This window comes from Erpetoichthys calabaricus, chromosome 5 (assembly GCF_900747795.2).
Source record: "Erpetoichthys calabaricus chromosome 5, fErpCal1.3, whole genome shotgun sequence".
Lineage (NCBI taxonomy): Eukaryota > Metazoa > Chordata > Cladistia > Polypteriformes > Polypteridae > Erpetoichthys > Erpetoichthys calabaricus.
Window position 1 is genome coordinate 82,812,806 of NC_041398.2, and position 17,769 is coordinate 82,830,574.

The window sequence follows — 17,769 nt, forward strand, 5'->3', positions numbered from 1 at the left end:
GAAGTGGAGGCAAGGAAAAACATACTATTTATTGGGTTAAGTAGTGGTATAAACATCAAAAGGAAGTTGATCGAGTGATACTCGAAAGTTCAAGTTCAGAAAGTCGCACAGTACCCGAAATAAAAAAAGTGGTCAGATATCAAAGTCGCCATGAAAAGGCGAGTCTTAGCCCACCATCTGAGTGTCATACAGAAGTGTACTAGGGTATAGAGAAAAGAAAAAAAAATAGGGACACATTTAAGAATATAATGTTGAAATGTCAATTTTAGTCTCAAAATTTCCATTTTAATCTTGTAGATTATTTTGTCATTAAAGTAGAATGTCATAAACTCCTTCTTAAAATCAATGTTTAATTTACTAGAGCACGTTAAATGCTTTGTATTCTATGTGTTCCATGTGTGTGAATCACTACGTGCTTATACAGGCTTTCTCTTTTGTAGACAGGAGTGTACAGGCTGCTGAACTCCACACAGAGTACATCACATTCATGATATTACAGCTCTCTGAACATTTTAGAATACTAAGATGTATACTTGATATTAATGTCATGATGAGATGCATTAAATCAAGTATTAAACATGGGCGTGGCGGGGTAGTGGTGAGCTAGGGCCCTGTCCAGGGATTGTTCCTGCTTCTCGCAAGATGCTTGGTGGGATGTGCGGGAACCTTGATGAAATAATTTATTGCAGCAGTACTGTCTCTGTCAAACATACCAACCCCTCAATTCCTGTCCTTCCATTTCTCCATGTAACCAATCGGCACGATACATGCTCTGTAATAAATGCCAAACCAGCTGTAAACTTAGAATGTTGATTCTCCAAAACTTTTAAGCAGCATTGAAAAATCTTCGTAATAAGTGTTTAATTATTTCATCCATCTATCTATCCAGGGTTGTGCCAGTCCCAGCAAGCATACGGCGTGAGGCAGGATGGGATGCTAGCTTCTCGCTACTGCTGTGCCACCCTGCCCCTGCATGTTTAATTATTAACAATTTACATTATTTAAGTTAATAATTTATCCGTATAATGTAATATGCATACTTTAATGCATTTTATTTGAAAAATGATATCCAGTATACATCCTAGTATTCTAACTGCACACAGCTCCAAGAGGATAGCTCTTGGAAACCTAAATTGACCTAGAAGCCAGTCTTCATCATCTGTAAACACATGCTGTCTTCTATTGAATTGAATTGAATTCCTTTATTGTCACTGTATCATTGGGACAATGAGGTTCAATACGTAAATCCTCCATAAACTTATTTTCCTAATAAATGATAAAATAATAATAATCATACGATATAAAATAATGAAAAATATACAGTATGGAAGCATAAGTACAATATACATGTACATATTGTGCAGATAGTGCAAGTGGTTTATAAAGTGGCTCTGGTTGTACAATATTACAGTTGTAGTGGAAGTTTATAGTCCAGTAATTGTAATTATAAGAACAGTTCTGCCAGGAGCACTTGATTGACTGATTGGGTGTGTTTATAGCTCTTGGGATGAAGCTGTTTCTGAGTCTCGAGGTCTGTGCAGGAAAGGCTCTGTAGTGTTTGCTGGATGGGAGAAGTTCAAATAGACTGTGTACATGGCTGAGTGGAATCCATGCCGATGCCTGTGGCCTTCCTTACACATCGTGTACTATAAATGTCCTCCAGGGCTGGAAGCTGTATCTTGATATTTCTCTATGCTTTCGACATAACCCGCTGTAAAGATTCCCGATTAGCTGTGTAGAGCTGTGATTCCACACTAAGATACAATGGGTTAAAAAACTTTGAGCGGTGCACTGAGAGTAACAATGCTAAAGCAGCAGTGGTATTTGGAATAGCTTGGTCATTCCATGCAGTATTATACTTTTGCAGGCTATTACGATCAGGTGCCTTATAATACGGTTAATTTCAGTGTATTTGATAAAGCCTGTGTCATGGATGTGAATCTAAAAAGAAAAGGGAAACCACACAGGAACAGTAACACTGCTTTGACACTGGGTGCCGCCAGTTTGCAAAATTGAGCAGAAACATACATACGCAATGGGTTGTGCTGCCGTGAGAATGTGCTTGGCTTTATGCCAGGTTTAGTTTTTATACATCGCAATGTGAGCATGGAAAAAGGGTCTTAAGCAACATTTTTGTGCACATGCACCGTTTATACATGAGGCCCCAGGTCTTTTTGTTTGTCATATAGGAATATAGCTGCAATCAATATTCTACCATTATATGAATGTGCATTAAAGCCAAAGGGATTTCGTGCTCTTCGATATATGTAAGATCATGTGACAATTGCATAGGGGGCTAAGAACCTGACACCTGCAAATCCTAGAAAAGCCCTTGGAATAATGGCGTCTGTTTGAACTTAATGGGTCCCCAAAAGCTACTCCTTTGTAATATACATTCGCATGTAAGGACTTTAAAAGAGAACCCTGCCCCCAACTTCTGAAATAATTTACATTTACATGTGTGTCTACACTTTGAATAGCGATGGCCAACACTTTCTAAAATTCTCTACATAGTCATTTGCATCAGCAGTCTATAAAGCAGCAGTGCAGTACATTCTTGCAACATACTAATAAAATAATGGGACAACAAAATGGTGTCATGATGCACTTAACATTATATAACCAAAATGTTTATATTTTTCTTAAACACTGTTTAACCAACAACATATATCATCATACTCCTTGAGGATTATTCATTCAAAATGTACGTAACAGATAAATGGAAAAAAATTAATTTAAAGCAGCAAAAATTTCTATGGTGTCCCAATTCTTAACAAAAACTTATCTTGCATGTTTTTATTAATACTAAGTTTACGTTTGTGCCTCAGGTTTAAATGTAACTGTTGAAACAAACATTTAAGCTGCCTTACAAGGTACTGTCTGTTCTAGAAGGTGACTCAATGTCCCAAAGCCTATAAGCCCCATATCCTAAAAAATTTGAGCTACTTGTTGGACCTTGTTATTGCTTCAGTTTTACCCGTTGTGATTTTTGGCACATCAAGAGCATCTGAGAAGACCACTTTGTGCTCTTCAACTTTCTACCTACTTATAACCTACTTTTTAAATTTCAATTGCAGGTCTGGCAGCCTGACACAGTAAAGGGTAGAATGCCAAGTTTGCATAGAGCAATATTCCCTTAAAGAAATTTCTCTAATTTTGCTGTAAAGACTAATTCTGATGAGTTAGGCTTTAACTGGTGTGCATTGTTTGATCTTTGTGCTGAGCACACTGTTTTTATCATTCAAGTCAGCTAATACAAATTTAGTATAGAGGTGAAAAGATTATTCAGAATTATTGATAATTTTTACTGTTTTTATGTTGTCAGTTATTCATATACATTTTTAAACAAGGAGCTAAATATTTTAAGCCTCATCTGGTTCTTAAAGGGTTTTGCCCCACTCTGAACAGCTCTCACATAGAAAGAACTTAATTTCCATTAAGTCATAGGCACAGCATAGGATTAAAAAAAAAACCCCCATGAATTAATAACCACAAAAGAGATTACTGCATGCAGAATGTAAACTTGTGATGTAAATGTTTTAATAAGTAGCAAACAGGTTTTACAGAAATTTGCCATGCATCAATTGCCTTAATTAACCAGGCACACTTGAGATATCTGCATTTATAGAGAAACTCCATCTGTCTTTAGTGATCACTCAGTCCATTTACCCATTAGAAGCCTACACCAGGTGTAGTAAAAAAAAAAGGTAGATCCTCAAAAAATGCAGAGTACAGTTGAATTTGGCCACACCCAAGCAAACACTGGAAATAACTTTGGATGTGTTTTGCCATTGTCATTGCAGGACACACACATCTACACACATCTTAGTTCCACATCAGAAGCAGCCTACTGATTTACAAAGTAATGCTATGAACAGTCTTGAAAGAGAGAGAAAATTCAGTAATAGACTCACCTTCACCAAGAGGTAGTATTTTCTAAGAAAGATTTCTAAGAAGAAATTCATGCAGCAAAAATCTTGCATTTTCATGTATTTTACTACAAGTCTTGGATGTTTTCCTCAAGGGGACTACCCATCTATTAAAACAGACATGTATACTGCCTTACTGTACTTTTTTTGTGCTGCCTGTAACTCCCATTTATAGTCACTAAATAAGGAAAGCTGAGAAACATTTAAAATGAAAAACTAGCATGCAATTCCTGACGTTACTAGGAAGTGTTCTAAATGGAAGAGGCATTTTTGGTAATGGATAAATCACAAACTTTGTAAACATATCAAAAAAATCTCAAAAAAGCAAAACTACCATCAGTATTTGATGAGGACACTACTTCCACACTTTGATGCCAGTACAGCGTCATGTCATAATTAGGTTTTTTTTTTTTTTTTTTTTTTGGGCAAGCTGTATTTCATGCTGCTAAATGTCTTTTTTGCAGAATGTCTTGGAGAATGTTGATTCATGAATAGCCTATTTAATTGAGGCCTCCGATTTCTGTCATATAAGTCTTGCAGTTGTATCATTAAGAAGTCTCTTAATTGACTGAGGAATAAGAAAGAAAGTGAGATCTAATCGGTCAGAGGGTTCATTTCCATTATAATGCATCTAGTAAAATACTTATTTCGGTTTGTAGTTAAAATTTATATAAAAAATTATGCTGAATTATGCTCAATTATACTGCTGAAAGGAGATTTAAGGAAACCCAAAAACAAAATAAACTCTGAAAATTTATATTGTCATCTTCCTGAAAATTTTAGTTTGTGTTAAATGTTTGATACATTGTTTTTTTTTTCCTTTTTATTAAGAAATAAAATGGGATAGGTATAACTGCAACTCATCAGTAAGATTATTTTTACCATTTCATGCTAGTTGTAATTTGTCTCTTTATTTTTTTTGTTAGGCCATATTTTGTCAATTTACTCCCGTGTCTTACAAGAATTAGTAAACGACCTGAAGAGTCTGTGCAGGAAACACTGGCTACAGCAGTTCCAAAGATTATGGCAGCACTTGGGAACTTTGCAAATGACAGTGAAATCAAGGTATAGATACAGAAAAATATACCCTTGATCTGAGTTTTGACTTGTGTAATGAAACTTATGGGTTATGTAAACTTGTATACTGTATATCATTTGTATTTTTTTTTTACAGATTCATCCCCCTAATTTAGAGTAGGACCTGATTGGGTCCTTGCAGTTATCATAGTCTGCAATACTTTTTTTTCCTTTGCTGTGTGAAATAAACATCTTTGTCCATTTATCCAGTACTTTTATGTTTGAATTTCAACAAGCAGTGCTTAAACACGGCATGAGGTTATTTTGTAAGAGAAAAAAGATTTTTAACGTTATACTGTAATTGCAAACCATTTTTATATTTAGTATCATTGCTTGCTTTTTAATTGTATAGGTCATAATAAAACATTTTCACATCATAGTTTTGTGTTTTAAAGGCATTTAGCTTTTCATTCATTCATTTACTGAATACAGCTGTTTAGAGCAAGATGCAGGCAATGCTGGGTGTAAGCCAGGAGTTAACTATGGTCTGAGCTCCAGGGTACACTCCCACACTCTTTCATATTGAAAATTGTGTCAGTCAAGTCCAGTATGTTTAATTTTTCTTTGTTTTTTGAAGGACAGATAACTTTTATCCAGATTTAATGGTATTTATTATGCAACATTTGGTTAAATATAACTTAACATTTGAGTCTTATGAATGCTCCCCTCACTGATAATAATTATGTAGACGGCAAATGACTTGATCCAGTTCAAGGCAAAAAAAAAAAAAGGAGATATATGGTGATCAGAATATTTTGTACCTGAGCCTGAAGGTGTTATTCTGTGGTGCTACAGTATTTTAGTAAGTGGCCAAATGTAGCTCTTGCACAAATACACATAAATGTAAGTTGCTAGCATTTGATGTTGTATGGTGAAGGTTTCTTTTGTGAGAACTAGGTTGACATGACTTCCAAAAAACAGCAAAATTAAGTGTCATGCTATCATTGAATTTCTAATGTTAAAGATTGTACAGCTTTAGAGTACTTTAGAGAGTCTTGCCTAGTGAATGAACACCAGGATCAGTTCCAGTTCCATTCAGAAGATGAAGTGCAGATTTATGCAATGGCAGGATGTCTGTCAGTGATTACGCAAAGTCTTGGCTGGCCTTTAATGTTGATGAAAAAGTAAATCATGCCACCATTAAGTGAATTGTAATGAATAATGAAAAAGTGTTAGTTAGTGAGATAGCAGATATTATATAGTTTAGTTATGGGATATTATGTTCATGAAATGGTTCGTGCATGATGGGTGAAGCGTCACCCTAGCCAATGTTCCCCTGAGAATTTGAAAGTAATGATACTGCACTGGGAGAAATTTAAAAAGCGTTTCACAACTTTGGATTTGGCAGCAGTAAGTCAGTGGAGAACTGGTGAGAAAGGAGAAAACTGTAGATCTGAAGAGATGCCAAATGTACCATATTCTCTAGACAACAGGCCCCTGTGTGACTACCGTCTGTTCCTAAATCTGAACAGCTACCTCAGAGGAATGCAATGTGCCAATAATGAAGATGTCCGCTATAGAAAAGTGATTGCTTGTTCTATATGGCATAGAAAAGCTTGGTGAATGTTGTAACAATTTTATTAGTGTTCATGAACTAACTTGAAAAATAAAACTTATTTGTTTTTACATCTGTTGCTAATAATAAGTTGAGCTCAGCCATTTTTTCACCCCGTATATTATAAAATGTATTTAACACCAGTCAAAGCACAGTTAGTCATCATGTAAGAATTACAGTCTTTGATAGGGTTTCAGTGTTAAGTTCCTTAACATGGTAAAATGTACACATTCTGAAAATACCAGTAATTCTTGAAATGCCAAAGAACGGTTTCTTTGAAAGTGAATGAACCATGTACCATAGCCTTGGATTATTGAACCATATGTAAAGTATGTTTTCCGGATTGGCAGGTACATTACAAATGGAACCCTATTAGTAGTAGAGGTAACATTTTATGAACAAAGAAATTCTGGACATTTCCAAAGAGAATGTCTATGCATAAACAAGCTTATGTTATAATATATTGCTTTTTTATTGGCAGGCTTTGCTAAAAGCTTTCATTGGAAATCTGAAATCAAGTTCCCCAACTATCCGGCGTACAGCTGCAAGCTCTACTGTAAGCATCTGCCAACATTCACGAAGGACACAGTTTTTCTACACATGGGTTCTCAGTGCTCTCCTAGGTAAATTCCTGATTGTTAAGTTGTTTTTCCCTTTTTATTTTCACCCTTAAAAGGAGGTTTATTTACCAATAAAATATTTGTTTTTACTACAGTATGTTTCCTTGTCAACCTGTGTTAGATAAGTCAGATAGGAAATAGATGGATGTATACTGTTTCCTCTCACCATATCATACACTTTGTTTTGTTGTATATGTAAAGGAATATCTTGTCTAATATATAAACTTGTGCATTCTTCTGTGCAGGAATGCTCTTTTTTAAGTTTGATGGTTATTTTCCAATCTCTGATGTTAGTTTAGCGGCACGGTGGCGCAGTGGGTAGCGCTGCTGCCTCGCAGTTGGGAGATCTGGGGACCCGGGTTCACTTCCCGGGTCCTCCCTGCGTGGAGTTTGCATGTTCTCCCCGTGTCTGCGTGGGTTTCCTCCGGGCACTCCGGTTTCCTCCCACAGTCCAAAGACTTGCAGGTTAGGTGGATTGGCGATTCTAAATTGGCCCTAGTGTGTGCTTGGTGTGTCGGTGTGTTTGTGTGTGTCCTGCGGTGGGTTGGCACCCTGCCCGGGATTGGTTCCCTGCCTTGTGCCCTGTGTTGGCTGGGATTGGCTCCAGCTGACCCCCGTGACCCTGTGTTCGGATTCAGCGGGTTGGATAATGGATGGATGATGTTAGTTTAACGGTTCAAACCTATTGCTTACTACAATTTATTAATTTCATACCAAATTGGGAACCAGAAAATTTTAAGAGAAATTGAATTTAGCAGCAACAGAGATGGCCTGCATGTTTATGACTGTTATGGTTGCCTAAATATGTAGAATGTTGGTTGCTGGCACAGTTTGAGATAAAGTGCTAATTTTTCTTAAATGTTTACTGTATTGTGAACCCCTCTTTTTTTGATTACCTTTTTTATTACCTATTCTGATGCTACGAACCCCATTTTTATTTTTTTTACGTTCTTGACAAGGGCACCACTGCACACTTGATTATTATTTAAATTTCTAGACAACTGTGGCGAGTTCAACAGTTACATCTGTAGAATTGTTTGTCAATTCTTTTATCATACTTTCTTTGTATAAATGAGTATTAGTGCCATATACCTTCCTGCATTTTCTACCCTCATCTAGTCCATCTTTTTGGACAGCTAGTGATAATTTGGTTTCTTTGTTGATTGTTATTGAATGAATTGGCATGTTTTCCATTGTCTGAAGCTATGAGGCAGCAAAACTAATCTTGGCATCACCATGCCATCTACGTGGAAATGTAAGCTACCCAGGAGTGTGAAAAAAAGCTTAATTTTAAAAGATAACTCAAATAACTCTCAATATTTCAGCAAAAACTTGTCTAAAATGAGATGAATTATGGAAGACATTCATTAACAGTAGTAGTCTCTGCATGTGTCAGTGGTGTGTTGGTCCCATGACCTTTGTCCAACATGCACTGTAATTCATTGCTTATAGGCCTTGTGATCTTGAGAATCAATGTTTTGTGCCTAAAACCATACAGACTTACACTACCTAATGAGCTAACTGCATGCGCAAGCAGACATTAAAAAGGTGGACTTTTTTTCCTTGATGTTATCTTTTTTTACCCTGAGCAATACTGTTTAGACTGCTTGTTCAGTCTGTTAAGTCATCATATTGTAGTCAAATATAATAAGGGGAGATAATGTAGAATTTAAAATTAAACTTCATTGTCTGCTTGTAGTGTTGCACAGCAAGTATCAATCATTTATCTTTTAAAGTGTTTGCTTTCCCACCATACAAAAGAAGTAGACGAATTTATCATAATTGCCATGTTTGCTTTATTTTAAAACAGTGTAATTTGTTGGTAAAATAAAATTTGTGTTATGTGCAAAGCAAAGATTTATTACTCCTTATTTGATGGCATTAACTCTCATGCCCCTTTTTTGTTAATTCATTTATTATATTATCAGATCTGTCAGTTGCTTAATTGAAAAGCAATTCCTTTAGCCAGTACATGATACAATATTTTGCATTATATATTATAGCAGCTTAGAAACAATAACTGCAAAAATACATTTTTTTTATAGAGACATACATTTGGCACGAGAGTGGGAATTTTAATTGCTAGAATGTTTTAACTCGTGTATACATGAATATTTGACACGCACTCTTGTGATGCATATCTCTCTTCTCCACCTGAACAGGTTTAATAATTCCGATAGAAGATGATCATCCTACTCCTTTAATTCTGGGGGTCCTCCTGAGTTTGAGGTATTTAATGCCTTTACTTCAGCAGCAGGTGAAGGATACCAGTTTGAAAGGCAGTTTTGGAGTTACACATAAAGAAGCAGAAATCTCACCCACTCGAGAACAGCTTGTCCAGGTAAAACATTTTATTGTTCAGTAATAAATTGGCAATCCTTTTTGCCTATTTTAAAGTATAAAAATTTTAAAACAACGAAACAATTTACCACTAATTACAGATATTTTCGTTGAGTCCCCCTAACAACACATAAGTCTTTTTGGCTCTTAAAGTAAACAAGAATGTGCCTTTTTTCTCATTTATTGTACTCTACTCTGAACCCCGAACCTCATGACAAGTGCCGTTTACAGAAACTTGCAAACAAAAATTAAAAAGAAATGCACATAGTACAATACTTATTTTTTCAGAAGCAGACGGCAATAGTAGTGTAGCTGGAATTAGCTTTTACAAATCAATGGTGTGCCTATAACATGTTTAAAGAGTACCTGCTCCGTAGGGGATGGCTCCATGTTATAGTAGGTCCTTGCCTCTGTTTATTTACCTTTTATTTTCTACCATTGCTGTATTTGTTTTTTGTTATGTTTGTTCTAATTAGCATTATTGTACTGTAATGATGATAATTAATTAGCTGTGGAAAACTTTTACCCTGTTTTTGACTTTTGGGGTATTTTATTCTTTTGAGCTTTTTGCCAACAGTAGCAATGGGATTCTGTACATGAGGGTTTAGCTGTTAATCCTGCAGCAGCAGACTTCATTTAGCCAGCAGAAGCTGTGTATACCAAAAGGTCTTTGATGCAGATACTGTGGCAGTAGAGTTGGTGTTAAAAGAAGCAGCAGGAAAAGAATATAATAGATATAAACTCTATCTTCCAGTGATTGTTACGGGAAATATAAGATTACTGGCAAATGAGAAAGAAAAATAAATTGTAATGGGGAGATCGCAGAAGGAATATCATTAGGTGTAGCTTTGTGTTTAACTGAGATGTGTCTGTACGAACCTGCTCCATATTCACATATTGCCTTAAATGGAATTATCACGCTACAAGCAGACGAATAAATCAACAGTGCAGTATGACTAAAGGAGGGAGGTTAGCTTATTTGTAAACAATAATTATGGACCTATCACATTGAAGACAGAATATGCATTCCGGTCATTGAGCTGCTTACCATCAGTATGCATTATCTGCTGTGTGTGTTATCCCACATTGTTCTGCTTACAGTTCACATTCAGAACTCTGCAGTTCCAGATGTTATGTGTGACATTAAGTACATGGCTGTTGCTAAATGTCAGGGGCAACACTCAGTGCTTTTATTCAGATCTCTGGTAACTCTAATTAGGTGTTTCTAAAATCTTCGCATTCTTACCCACTTTTGATCATTTTGTCAAGTGCAGCACATGTAAGAACAGAACACTCAACCTCTTAGATGGAAATGTCAATAATGCATACAGCTCTAAAACTCTTCCCCCTCTTGGATGACCGGACCATAATCTCATTTATCTTAGGCCATACCCAGACTAGTCTGTTTTCAGTTGAAAACAGATTCATTTGTCTATCTTTTCGCCTTTCATCCACACTACCTTGTCGTTTTTGACCCCTGAAAATGAAGACTTTTGAAAATGCTCTCCAGAGCCATGTCTTTTGAAAACATAGATTCTGCGTTTTGGTGTGGATGAGCCTAAATGGTGTTTTCCAAAAACAATACCCTAATTGCACTCTGATTGGTTGGTACTTATTTCGTGGCTTTTCTCTAATTGCATTCTGCTCATTACAGCAGCTCATTCCCCGAATAGTCATCCTTCATGGACAAAAAGCATTTTCTAACATAGCGGTCATAAAAGAGTTGCGCTTGTTGTGTTGCATACCTGTATGCATCTAAATTGTTTTTTGTAAAGTTTAAATGCTGCATGCATGAGTAAAAAGCAAATCACTTATCGGTTGCTACTGTTTTTTGGATAAATCCTCTGACCAGTGATGTTACCCTTGTAGTAAAAAATTCAGAGCAGTATGAGAATTAGATTGTAAGTTACTCCGTTGACAGCCACTAATCAACATGTATTACTTAAAATGAATTTTCATGAAGGAGGAATACATTCTGCAGCAAAATTAATAACAAGGCACTTGAAGAACTGGGTGGGTGTAGAATGCAGCAGAGCTCACAATACAGGACAGACAGGGACATGACTGCATGAAAGTGCTGAAATAGACGCATGCACACACACCCTTATTTATTTATTTACTAGCAGAAATACCCAGCGTTGCCTAGGAGGAAAATGGTGTTTTTTTTTTTTTTTTTTTTTTAATTGTTTGAGAAAAACATAATTTAAAAAAAACATGACTTAAAAAATAAAAATGAATTAACAAACAATAAAGACTCAACTAATGTCGTTGTCTGGCGGACTTGTATGTATGTTATCATCCTGTTGACGCTCGGAACCGGCCAACTCTATTTAATTTGAAAAGCAACAGGGGTGCAGTGGTGCTCAGACATAAAGAACTTTAAAAATAGAAATAAATTAACAAACAATAAAGACTCACTAATGTGCTTGTTTTGCGGTTATGTATGTTATCATCCTGTTGACGCTCCGAAACGGCCAACTCTATTTAATTTGAAAAGCAACAGGGGCGCGGTGTTGCTTAAACATAAAGAATGGTGTCAGTCGCCTGCTATATACTAACTGTGTAAGCCTGCTGTTAAAAGCACGGGATCCTAGAAAGTATTGAAATCATCAGAACTACTCTGGGCATCTCTCTGCTATGAGGATTCGTGTTGCCGATGTGCTCGCCTCGTTTGTACATTAGCATCTAAGCAACTGTCTTTCTTAGGAGGTTTCGTTTTGCCGGTGTGCTGGTCTCGCTTGCCTATCCTCGGAGCTGGAGTCCTCACCTCGACTCTACGTCTCACTTCCAAGCCGGACAGACACACACACTTGCACGGGTAGAACTCTGTTTAATTTCAAAAGCAACAGGGGTGCAGTGGTGCTCAAACATAAAGAATGCCGGCAGTCACCTCCAGTTCCCCTTTGGTGGTCATTCCGAGTGTCAACTGAATGATAACATGCAAACAAGACCGTAAGATCACCCCCCTCCCCACCCTAAACAGAAGGGGGTGGGTTATGGCGGATTTCACCCTACAGTATTTTTAATCGACCATTAAGAAACATGTTTATCAAGTTTCATGAAAATCGCTCCAGCTGTTCGGACGTGATGCTGGAACATACATACATACACACATTGATTTTTATTTATTCATTTTTATATATATATAATATATATATATATATTGTGACAGTTTGAAGTCCTCTCGACCCCCTTGAACCCTCTGACCACTCTTCAGACACCAGGTAAAAGTCCAATAATTATTTATTTGGACAATATTAAAGTGCACAAAGCACCTACACTCCACAATACTCATATAATAAATCAATACAATCCTCCACACTCCCAGACGCGTTGCCACCCTTCCACCCAGCTCAGCTCAACGCTCTGGTGTTTCAGTCCTTTTTATAGTCCTTGACCCGGAAGCATTTCACCCTCTCTGTCCACGTGACCTGGAACACTTCCGGGTCAGATAAAAATCCTTTCTTCTTCACCCCGGAAGCACGTCATTCCTCCTGTCCATGTGACTTGAATGTACTTCGGGGCGTAGGGCAAATAATCCTTATTCCTCCCTGCAGCGTTCCCTAGTGGCCCCCACAGCATCCAGCAGGGTTGGGGATAAAAACTGCATTGTCCAGAATTCCCTACTGGCATTCGGGGCACCTCCATGCTGCAGAAAGGGCTCCACCTGGTGGCCTGGGGGTATTGGCCGGGATAAACAGCCGGCCACATTTCACAATATATATATATGTATATGTGTATAAACAAAACCTCCTATGATGGAAAACAATTTTGGACGGCGTTTTCCCTTGCCCGGACGCGGGTCACCGGGGCCCCACTCTGGAGCCAGGCCTGGAGGTGGGGCTCGATGGCGAGCGCCTGGTGGCCGGGCCTGCACCCACGGGGCTCGGCCGGGCACAGCCCGAAGAGGCAACATGGGTCCCCCTTCCCATGGGCTCACCACCTATGGGAGGGGCCAAGGAGGTCGGGTGCAGTGTGAGTTGGGTGGTGGCCGAAGGCGGGGATCTTGGCGGTCCGATCCTCGGCTACAGAAGCTGGCTCTTGGGACGTGGAATGTCACCTCTCTGAAGGGGAAGGAGCCTGAGCTAGTGCGCGAAGTTGAGAGGTTCCGGCTAGATATAGTCGGACTCACCTCGAAGCACAGCTTGGACTCTGGAACCAATCTCCTTGAGAGGGGCTGGACTCTGTACCACTCTGGAGTTGCCCCTGGTGAGAGGCGCCGAGCGGGTGTGGGTATACTTATTGCTCCCCGACTTGGAGCCTGTACATTGGGGTTTACCCCGGTGGACGAGAGGGTAGCCTCCCTTCGCCTTCGGGTGGGGGGGACGGGTCCTAACTGTTGTTTGTGCGTATGCACCGAACAGCAGTTCAGAGTACCCACCCTTTTTGGAGTCACTGGATGGGGTGCTAGAGGGCATACCTTCTGGGGACTCCCTCGTTCTGCTGGGAGACTTCAATGCTCACGTGGGCAATGACAGTGAGACCTGGAAGGGCGTGATTGGGAGGAATGGCCCCCCCGATCTGAACCCGAGCGGTGTTTTGTTATTGGACTTCTGTGCTCGTCACGGATTGTCCATAACGAACACCATGTTCAAGCATAGGGGTGTTCATATGTGCACTTGGCACCAGGACACCCTAGGCCTCAGTTCGATGATCGACTTTGTGGTCGTGTCGTCGGACTTGTGGCCACATGTCTTGGACACTTGGGTGAAGAGAGGGGCGGAGCTGTCAACTGATCACCACCTGGTGGTGAGTTGGCTTCGATGGTGGGGGAGGATGCCGGTCAGGCGTGGTAGGCCCAAACGTGTTGTGAGGGGTCTGCTGGGAACGTCTGGCAGAGCCCCCTGTCAGAAGTAGCTTCAACTCCCACCTCCGGCAGAACTTCGACCACATCCCGAGGGAGGTGGGGGACATTGAGTCCGAATGGGCCATGTTCCGTGCCTCTATTTTTGAGGCAGCTGACCGGAGCTGTGGCCGTAAGGTGGTCGGTGCCTGTCGTGGCGGCAATCACCGAACCCGTTGGTGGACACCGGCGGTGAAGGATGCCGTCAAGCTGAAGAAGGAGTCCTACAGGACCCTTTTGTCCTGTGGAAACCTGGAGGCAGCTGATAGGTACCGGCAGGCCAAGCGGAATGCGGCTTTGGTGGTTGCTGAGGCAAAAACTCGGGCGTGGGAGGAGTTTGGGTAGGCCATGGAGAACGACTTTCGGACGGCTTCGAAGAGATTCTGGTCCACCATCCGGCGTCTCAGGAAGGGGAAGCAGTGCAGTGTCAACACTGTATATGGTGGAGATGGTGCGCTGCTGACCTCGACTCGGGACGTTGTGGGTCGGTGGGGGGAGTACTTCGAAGACCTCCTCTATCCCATTAACATGCCTTCCAATGAGGAAGCAGAGCCTGGGGACTCAGAGGTGGGCTCCCCCATCTCTGGGACTGAGGTCACCGAGGTGGTCAAAAAAACTCCTTGGTGGCAGGGCCCCGAGGGTGGATGAGATACGCCCGGAGTTCCTCAAGGCTCTGGATGCTGCAGGACTGTCTTGGTTGACACGCCTCTGCAACATTGCATGGACATCAGGGACAGTGCCTCTGGATTGGCAGACCGGGGTGGTAGTCCCCCTCTTTAAGAAGGGGGATCGGAGGGTGTGTTCCAACTACAGAGGGATCACACTCCTCAGCCTCCCTGGAAAAGTCTATTCAGGGGTCCTGGAGAGGAGGGTCCGTCGGATAGTCGAGCCTCGGATTCAGGAGGAACAGTGTGGTTTTCGTCCTGGTCGCGGAACAGTGCACCAGCTCTACACCCTTAGCAGGGTCCTGGAGGGTGCATGGGAGTTTGCCCAACCAGTCTACATGTGTTTTGTGGTCTTGGAAAAGGCATTCGACCGTGTCCCTCGGGGAATCCTGTGGGGGGTACTCCGAGAGTATGGGGTACCGGCCCCCCTGATAAGGGCTGTTCGGTCCCTGTACAATCGGTGCCAGAGCCTGGTCCGCATTGCCGGCAGTAAGTCGAACCCGTTTCCAGTGAGAGTTGGACTCCGCCAGGGCTGCCCTTTGTCACCGATTCTCTTCATAACTTTTATGGACAGAATTTCTAGGCGCAGCCAGGGCGTTGAGGGGGTCCGGTTTGGTGGGCTCAGGATTGGGTCACTGCTTTTTGCAGATGATGTTGTCCTGTTTGCTTCATCAGGCCGTGATCTTCAGCTCTCTCTGGATCGGTTCGCAGCCAAGTGTGAAGCGGCTGGGATGAGAATCAGCACCTCCAAATCCGAGACCATGGTCCTCAGCCGGAAAAGGGTGGAGTGCCCTCTCAGGGTTGGGAGCGAGATCCTGCCCCAAGTGGAGGAGTTCAAGTATCTCGGGGTCTTGTTCATGAGTGAGGGAAGAATGGAGTGTGAGATCGACAGGCGGATCGGTGCGGCATCCGCAGTAATGCGGGCGCCGCATCGGTCTGTCGTGGTGAAAAAGGAGCTGAGCCACAAGGCTCAGCTCTCAATTTACCAGTCGATCTATGTTCCTACCCTCACCTATGGTCATGAGCTATGGGTAGTGACCGAAAGAACGAGATCGCGAATACAAGCGGCTGAAATGAGTTTCCTCCGCAGGGTGTCTGGGCTCTCCCTTAAAGATAGGGTGAGAAGCTCAGTCATCCGGGAGGGGCTCAGAGTAGAGCCGTTGCTCCTCCGCATCGAGAGGAGTCAGATGAGGTGGCTCGGGCATCTGATCAGGATGCCTCCTGGACGCCTCCCTGGTGAGGTGTTCCGGGCACGTCTAACCGGGAAGAGGCCCCGGGGAAGACCCAGGACACGTTGGAGGGACTATATCTCTCGACTGGCCTGGGAACGCCTTGGGATTCTCCCGGAAGAGCTGGAAGAAGTGGCCGGGGAGAGGGAAGTCTGGGCATCTCTGCTCAAGCTGCTGCCCCCGCGACCCGACCTCGGTTAAGCGGGAGACAATGGATGGATGGATGGATATATGTGTATATATATATACAGTGGTGTGAAAAACTATTTGCCCCCTTCCTGATTTCTTATTCTTTTGCATGTTTGTCACACAAAATGTTTCTGATCATCAAACACATTTAACCATTAGTCAAATATAACACAAGTAAACACAAAATGCAGTTTTTAAATGATGGTTTTTATTATTTAGGGAGAAAAAAAATCCAAACCTACATGGCCCTGTGTGAAAAAGTAATTGCCCCCTTGTTAAAAGATAACCTAACTGTGGTGTATCACACCTGAGTTCAATTTCCGTAGCCACCCCCAGGCCCTGATTACTGCCACACCTGTTTCAATCAAGAAATCACTTAAATAGGAGCTGCCTGACACAGAGAAGTAGACCAAAAGCACCTCAAAAGCTAGACATCATGCCAAGATCCAAAGAAATTCAGGAACAAATGAGAACAGAAGTTATTGAGATCTATCAGTCTGGTAAAGGTTATAAAGCCATTTCTAAAGCTTTGGGACTCCAGCGAACCACAGTGAGAGCCATTATCCACAAATGGCAAAAACATGGAACAGTGGTGAACCTTCCCAGGAGTGGCCGGCCGACCAAAATTACCCCAAGAGCGCAGAGACGACTCATCCGAGAGGTCACAAAAGACCCCAGGACAACGTCTAAAGAACTGCAGGCCTCACTTGCCTCAATTAAGGTCAGTTTTCACGACTCCACCATAAGAAAGAGACTGGGCAAAAACGGCCTGCATGGCAGATGTCCAAGACGCAAACCACTGTTAAGCAAAAAGAACATTAGGGCTCGTCTCAATTTTGCTAAGAAACATCTCAATGATTGCCAAGACTTTTGGGAAAATACCTTGTGGACTGATGAGACAAAAGTTGAACTTTTTGGAAGGCAAATGTCCCGTTACATCTGGCGTAAAAGGAACACAGCATTTCAGAAAAAGAACATCATACCAACAGTAAAATATGGTGGTGGTAGTGTGATGGTCTGGGGTTGTTTTGCTGCTTCAGGACCTGGAAGGCTTGCTGTGATAGATGGAACCATGAATTCTACTGTCTACCAAAAAATCCTGAAGGAGAATGTCCGGCCATCTGTTCGTCAAATCAAGCTGAAGCGATCTTGGGTGCTGCAACAGGACAATGACCCAAAACACACCAGCAAATCCACCTCTGAATGGCTGAAGAAAAACAAAATGAAGACTTTGGAGTGGCCTAGTCAAAGTCCTGACCTGAATCCAATTGAGATGCTATGGCATGACCTTAAAAAGGCGGTTCATGCTAGAAAACCCTCAA

At 41.2% G+C, this 17,769-nt stretch overlaps 1 protein-coding gene across 4 annotated transcripts in view; it reads left to right on the forward strand.

Moving 5' to 3' along the window:
• htt (huntingtin) overlaps positions 1-17,769 on the forward strand; it is a 242,530-nt gene that overhangs the window by 28,975 nt on the left and 195,786 nt on the right. For all 4 annotated transcript variants that reach the window (XM_051928233.1, XM_028801715.2, XM_051928234.1 and 1 more), the window contains exons 6-8: positions 4,856-4,994; positions 7,043-7,184; positions 9,344-9,522. In XM_051928233.1, the coding sequence (XP_051784193.1) occupies positions 4,856-4,994; positions 7,043-7,184; positions 9,344-9,522 (460 nt within the window). The remainder of the gene's footprint in view (positions 1-4,855; positions 4,995-7,042; positions 7,185-9,343; positions 9,523-17,769) is intronic.